This window comes from Humulus lupulus, chromosome 6, assembly GCF_963169125.1.
Source record: "Humulus lupulus chromosome 6, drHumLupu1.1, whole genome shotgun sequence".
NCBI classification, from domain to species: Eukaryota; Viridiplantae; Streptophyta; class Magnoliopsida; order Rosales; family Cannabaceae; genus Humulus; species Humulus lupulus.
Window position 1 is genome coordinate 179274054 of NC_084798.1, and position 7655 is coordinate 179281708.

Consider the following 7655-nt stretch of genomic DNA (forward strand, 5'->3'; position numbering starts at 1 on the left):
AATCTCTACCTAAAGAAGAAAAAAAAAATCTTGAAATAAATCCCTATTCTAAAACATTCCCATTCTCACAAATATTTTATTAAATCTTACTATTTTGACCTGTAGTCAATGCAACCCAAAAACTCATTCCCTAGACAAAAAAATATTATAAAAAAATAGGTGGGTCCTGGAGAACTACGGTGGACCTTACTGATTCAAAGTTTGCCACGTGTTCATTGCGAACGTATTCTTCGGCACTGACACTCAAATATTCTACCTCTCTTATGAAACATTCATTATTTATTTAAAAAGTTGCTCCAAAGTCCTCTGCTTTTTAGTATTCTTCTTCTTCCATTGTCGGATTCAAAGAGAGCAGAGAGAGAGAAAGAGACAGAGAGCTTGGCTGTGCTTGGCCTTTTTTTTTTGGTTCGACAGTGTGTCAATATGGCTTACCAGAACAACGAGAAATTACCAGTCTTTGCTTCTTTGAAAGACTCTCCCTCAGCCATGACCAAGAAAGGAGCATACGCTGCCGTCTCTTACATGGTTTCGGCAGGTTCTCTCAACCATTTTCTCTTCTGGGTTTTGTTTTAACACTTGTTTTTAAATGTATGCATTTCGCTCCATGCTTGTTTAGAGGATCATTATGCCATTTTTCTGACATGGGTTTTTTCATATTTTGTTACTTTTATTTATATTGTTTTCTGTTTGATCTGTTAATTATTATTTTTTAGTTCATATGTTACGATTGGAAAATCAGTGTTCAGGCTTAGGTTTTGCTCTTTGTTAGGTGTGAGGTGAGATGCCATGATAGGTAAGTCGTGTGAAGATAGATTTGATTTTTAAGATTATGTTGAGAATTTTTCCTTTATTTTTTCTTTTTCTTTCTCTGAAAGAGTGTGTAGGGTTTAGCTGGAAGCGGGAAGATTAGAATAAAATAAGTCTATGATAAGACTTTTAATTGTGACATCTGTTTTTTCTTTTTTTAAAATCATTAGAGATATTGAAATATAGTACATAACATTATATAATATAGTACATAATATGTCATGATGAGCCAGAACTTCACAATTGAATCCTAAGTTGAACACTGCCCAATAGAGGAGATACATAAGACAATTGCAAAGCTCGAAGTATTTGATATTACTTTTCAATGCTAACAACACATCTTTTCATACATCTATGGGGAGAGTAGTATCAAACAACTCACAACGAAGGAACCAGAAACACCACCATAGAGGTGGACAACTAGTACAACCCAACATAAGGCACAATACATAGTATAATATACATAAATATATATTACAATATTTAGAAACAATTGCAAGGGGTTCGGCTTACCTCTTGGTTACCAAGCCAAGAGGCCCACCACTTGTGCTAACAGGTGGTGGCTAATTGTCACGCTTTGTTTGTTATGTGGAAAAATGTAGAAAGAGATAATTATTTATTATACATAATATATATTGGGATTTATGTTGTTTTTTAAGATATGAAGTGAGGAAGAGAAGCAATGGCAAAGAGTGGAAAGAACCGATTTTGAGGAATGGGTTTTGACTGGGAAAGGCACATCATGATGTACTTAAAGAGATAAAGTGGCGGGGCCATGGAAGAGCAAAAGGAGTTCATAGTGGATTTATGATGTGAATGAGGGCCACAAATAATAGAGTTTCTGCAGAACTAAATTGTAGTGGAGAGGGTTTTCAACTTTTTGATTATAAAGACGTGACTATAGAGTACACACACCGTTGTTTATAACACTTTGATGTTGGGGATATTGAGAAACATTTTGTCCTTCAGCTCTCTAGCCTTCTTATATGTATATAAATAGTATATGTACTATATGTATGTGTTGTATGCTTAAACATATATGGACATTATGTATGTACATGTTTGTGTATCTATAACATGGTCAAATTCAAGGATTTTTTTTTTTGGGTGGATAATAGTAGAGCTCAAGTCTCTACCTTACTTAGACTTGATCATTATCTGGGTTTGACCATTGCTAATGATTTTTCAGAAAGGCTGCTATGTATTCCCTGTGAATATATAACTACATTGCTCTACTCTGTTTTGCAGTTCTCTTGGTACTATTCAACAAAGCAGCTCTGTCTTCATATAGATTCCCATATGCAAACGTCATTACATTATTTCAGGTGGCTCATTATTAAGCTGGTTTACCCTTCCAGCCTTAATAGTCAGGACACATTAGGATCAAATTTTAAATAAATAGCAGCCTGTTTTTACAATAATTTATTGCTAAACTAAAATAAAAAATTAATATTGTATCACATTTCTACATCTCCCCACCTTTTTTTTTTACCTTCTCTTTCTTTATTATCTGCATTTTATAATGGATAAAATGTCATACCTTACATTGAATACTTTTTTTATGAGCAATTCAATTTTTTTATAAAGAATTATAGTTAATAATTTATACTCATGTTGTGGTTGATCATGTTTTCTCTACTACCAAACTTGGTGTTGTTGCTTAATTATTTTGTAACACTTTGAAGTGGTGCTAAGCCAAACAGAGAAATCACCACGTGAACTATTGTAATTTGCTTCAAAATAATTTTTGTGGAAAAGTTAATTTACATGCTTTTACAAATGTCTTTGCTAAAAGTACTGGCTGAGAGGCTTTACAATCATTATAAATTTTCTAGATGCTGATTAAATATTTCTTAGCTGAAGGTAGTTTTTTTTTTTTTTTTAATTATTTTCCATCTTCTTTGTTTGTTTAGATGATATCTTCATTGGCATTGCTTTACGCATTAAAACTCTGGAAGATTGTTTCTTTCACAGTCGAACCACAGAGCAATACTAATAAAAACCCAGCAACTCTAATACCATTGAAGACATTAGTTTACACTCTCCCTCTTGCAATATCATATTTGCTCTATATGGTATGTCTTTTCTGTTATTCTTGTTATTCCTTTTTTTTTTTGCTGTTATAAGTTATTATTGGTTACTATAAATTACCTTGGAATGATGCAAATCTATCTTTTCTTGCAAAAGTTGGTTACCATGGAATCGGTTCGTGTTGTAAGTGTCCCAATGTACACCACTCTCAGAAGAACTACAGTAGCTTTTACAATGATTGTAGAGTACTTTTTGTCAGGGAACAAACATTCATATTCAGTTATTGGCAGGTACAACATAATTTAAATTTTTTCTTCAATGATTGTGTTATTGATCGGTTCTTAAATGTTTTGTCTTCCTTTGGCACCACTTCTGATAGGTGGTCTTGATCCTTTTCCACACTTCAAATTTCTGATGATTAGTTTTCATGTATTACTTCTTTTTTTTTTTTTTTCTAACGCATTTCTTGATGGAATAAATCCAAGGATTTCATCAGTGTGGGGATAATAGTACTTGGTGCATTTATCGCGGGAGCTCGTGATCTATCATTTGATGCCTATAGCTATGCTGTTGTTTTTGTAGCAAACATTTGTACAGCTGTGTATCTTGCTTCAATTGCTCGTATTGGTATTGTTTTTGTCCTTGAAACTTTCCACGCGCCGTTTAGCTTCCTAGTTTCAAAATTCTTATTGTTAATACTTAATGCACCATGTACATTCAATTTTCAGGTAAATCCAGTGGCCTTAGTACCTTTGGACTCATGTGGTCCAATGGTAAGATAAAAATCTTAATCAGAAAGTCCTACGATAGTTTTCGGGTCCTTAGAAAACTTGAACTCACTCTGAAATTTATTTGCTGGCTTCTTATAGGTATAATATGTGGACCAATCTTGCTCTTTTGGACATTAATCAATGGTGACCTCAGACTATTGTTAAACTTTCCTTATTTATCCTCTCTTGGATTTCAGGTGATTCTTTTCACTTCATTGATTTTTAATATTTTATTTTCTTTCAATTACTTTTAGAACATTATTGTAGCATGATCCCTCTGAAATTTGAATGGCAGAACATTTATTCTGTTATAATAGTTTTCAGCCTGCCTATATGATGTTATCTCAAGACTACCGGTAGCCACCAATGCCTCCTATTTGGAGCTTTAAACAATTTTTGTTTAAGAAAGAATAAAATTATTATACTTGTTATTCAGTTTGAGCTACAGTTACAAGTATGCATTTCTAGGTGTTGTTGTTTATAGTTATGGTCATAGTGTTATTCTGCTCTTATTGGAATAGCTGTATTAATACATTCTTATTGTTAACCTGTTGCTACCTGTACTCAATGCTCATGTTATTTGGTTCTTGTTATGAAAGAGAAGATCGTAAAATCTTTGGTTTCTTGTAAATTCTTGGTTCTGTTATTTCTTACTGACCTTTCTTGTTTCTATAACTTAGTCTTTTTTTTTGCTGGGACTAAAACTTAGTCTTTTAGTTACTTTTATCAATATACTTTTATTTTGTTTTCTTGTTTTCCAAATTCCTTGAAACTTCTTCAAGAAACTAGAAATTTAACAATAAATTCCAAGCATGAAACTAAACTGGTTCGATAATTTTTTTCCCTCATTAGATATTTAGTTTACTTTTCTCAAACTGTTACAGCATGTTGCCATTTTCTTATTGAATGTAGATGGTTTATTATGTGATTAAATAATATTTTGCAGGTTGTTATGCTTCTTTCCTGTGTTTTGGCTTTCTTAATAAACTATTGCGTATTTTGGAATACCACACTAAATTCAGCTCTCACACAGACTATTTGCGGTAATTTGAAGGTGTGTGTTTTCTTAATGCCAACCTTTTCTTATCCTGCAAAGATTGAAAACTTCAAAATTGGCCTTCTGATTATATACTCTCATAAATTTTGCTGAAACTGTTAGTCATTTTATGTGTAGTCTGTTTTCTACGTAGTTATTGTCATTGGGATAGAAAAATAAGCTTCTATATTGGACATCTGTGTCTATATTTGCTATCATTGTCATTAAGTTGCAAGTTAATAGATAATGGAAATGAGTCAATTTGATACCTGTCAAAACACCATCTTATAATCAATATGATATTATTGTAAACAAGAATATGCAATCTTGGGAAACGTATAACAATAGACAATTAAATCTTTATTTTCTGTTTGCTAAACTGTCACAATTGACTGCTTACTAATCTGTTATGCTGTTGGTTATTTAAGCCTGGTTATGTTCCATCCCTGTACATGTTGCAGGATCTTTTTACTATTGGACTAGGCTGGATAATTTTTGGTGGGCTTCCTTTTGATTTGGTAAATGAAAGCTTTATTTTTATTTTTTTAAAAAAGCAATGTCCATTATTCAAAATGGTCTATAATTTTCTGATGTTATTCCTCATATTGAACAACTCTCTTCTCTGGCCTCCAGTTAAATGTTGTTGGACAATCCCTTGGTTTCCTTGGGTCCTGTTTGTATGCCTACTTTAAAATCCGAGGTAAGTAAGATGGACTTTGCTACATGAGAGCCTTCCTTATTACAGGTGGTCGAAATCGTGAAATGGCTGGTCAATAATTCTTCCTGCATCAGCTGAGAAATTTTGACTTGGTTATTAAAGTTTTAAGTATGATTATTTATGTTATAAGCAACTTCTGTTATAGATGTCAGAGAGTTATCTTGGTTCAAAATATGAGCCGGTGTAATGCGAGCAATTGTTTCTAAAATCATAAAAGGAGCATGGCCTTAATCTCTAGTGATCAGTTGTTAAACACAGACATCCTCAGTTTTATGTAAAATCTTTAATATGGGGTTGCAATAATACTGTGGCTTAGCTCATAAAATTGACTTGATTTTAGGCTTCTTTTGGTCAACAAGTATATTCCTTTTTCACTTTGCTTTCAGTAACAGTCCTATCTGTTGTAATGTTTGACAACACCAGGACTTGAATTTACCAATTACATGTTTTTTCTAGTCAACTGAGGTTATGAAAATTTAATTCTACTCAGATAATTGGCTGCAGTTACATCATAGAACTGTACAGAGAAGTTGGCTTTGGTTCTCAAATGAAAATTTTACTGTCATATGGTTGCTTTGCTATAACATCTATATGTATGAAACCTTTTTTTTTTCTTTTCCATTATTGACACTTTTGCATAATATATCTTCTGTTCACATTCACAAAAGAGAGAGAGAGAGAGAGAGAGAGAAGAATAGCTTCTTCTGACCCCTCATCCCCAGAGTTTGGTGAAGAAATTTCTGGAACCTTTTTATCTTTGTTAATAACTAACTAAAGTCCTGTATTGCACTGTGAGCTGCCAGCTGAAATATTCTAGCCAGCTTTCTTTTTCTCATTGAAGCAAAAGAAATTATACTCTTTTTTCAATTAGTCAAAGGCCCATTAGGTAAGATTGTATCCTTTGAGAAAAAAGAAAGAGACTTGATGATATAGGGCCTATTTTGCAATTTCAAATGGTCCTCCCTCTCTCTCTCTCCTTAAAGTTGAGATAGAATACATCTTGGCTCAGTCAAATTCACAATAAGTAGTCCACTTGTTGATTGGAATAACATATTTTTGAGAGGTTCTAGGGAGGAAAGCCTGGCTACATGTGTGGACAATGAAGTTTCATATATGAACAGAATACTGCATAATTGCGTGTAGCAACTCGAGTTTGCTGAGAGAAAGAGAGTGAGAGAGTTGTCTTTCTTGTCTCCACAAACTGACAAGTGACATTGGCCTAATTGCCTTACATGATTGAAACATACCCATCATGCCTCTTGCATTGTTAAAAAGTTCAAAGTCCACCCTGCATTTTCTCTCTTGCTTGCACACACAGTCTTTTCCTCATTTCATGCTATGTAATTTTTACTATACATGAAAGAGAAATAATATGATCTTAATCCACTTTTTATTACTGACCCATTTTCCAATTTGAATTAAAAAACCAAAGGGTTATCTCGCAATCCTCAATTTAAGTTACTAAAGGTGACTTATTAGCTTCTAATTTGGTATTAGAAAGAGAGTGAGTTAAAAGAAAGAAAAAAGAGAGATATTATTGTTAAGAAAAGGTCCATTCATAGAAATGTAGATAAATAAAAAGTGTTACTGCTTTTCTGATAATGAAAAGGCCAACATGGCCCCCTCCACATGTAGCATGAAAGAAAATCTCACTTATGACTAGAAAACATGCATGTTTCTTTGTTCACTTATTTAATCAAGAACCCTCAAGAACAATTAGACCGGCATTCTGATTTTTCTTCAACTCTTCATAATTATACATACAAATATTTTCTTGAAATATCAAACACTTACTACAAAATAAGAAAAATAAACAAATGAATGGAGAGACAAAAGTAGACCGAGATGGCTTTTGAGTTTTGACCTCGTCAGTCTTTTTAGTCCAAGAAAGAGAAAGTCATAGGATCTGGTGAAGAAAGAAGGGTACGTGCTAAATGGTATGGTTTAAGGCGTGGGGAAATCTGTTTGGGTAGTGGCACGCGAACTTATCGCCCCAAATCATGACAGAAAGAGAGAGAGACTAGTGTAAGTGTGTAACATTTAAAAAAAAAAGATTAAATTTATATGAATAAAAAAGGGGTCTTTTACACTTCCCAAAATCATCTTCAGAAAATGAAAAATAAAAAAAGAAGAAGAATAAAAGAAAAGAAAAGAAAGAAGAGAAAATTGATGAGTAGTGTATGGCGAAATGGGAAAAAGGAGTAAGCAAAACCCAAGGAAGGTGTCCCCTAATGGAGACCCAAGGCAGGGCTCCTTTAGCGCCGGTGTCTCCGCTTTGGGTTTGTTTTGTTTT

At 33.3% G+C, this 7655-nt stretch overlaps 1 protein-coding gene across 2 annotated transcripts; it reads left to right on the forward strand.

Annotated features, from left to right (window-relative positions):
* Window positions 1-278: 278 nt before the first annotated feature.
* Window positions 279-5927, forward strand: LOC133782762 (UDP-N-acetylglucosamine transporter UGNT1-like). 2 transcript variants are annotated; one of them, XM_062222134.1, is made up of 10 exons: window positions 279-535; window positions 2056-2132; window positions 2721-2882; window positions 2995-3128; window positions 3335-3465; window positions 3567-3611; window positions 3708-3805; window positions 4555-4662; window positions 5106-5162; window positions 5278-5927. In XM_062222134.1, exons 1-10 carry the CDS (start codon window positions 424-426, stop codon window positions 5350-5352), a joined length of 999 nt encoding a protein of 332 aa, XP_062078118.1. In that variant the 5' UTR covers window positions 279-423; the 3' UTR covers window positions 5353-5927. The 2 variants fall into 2 exon arrangements, with proteins under 2 accessions (XP_062078118.1, XP_062078119.1); XM_062222135.1 differs by having other exon boundaries at window positions 406-535; window positions 1467-2132.
* The last annotated feature ends 1728 nt before the right edge of the window (window positions 5928-7655 follow it).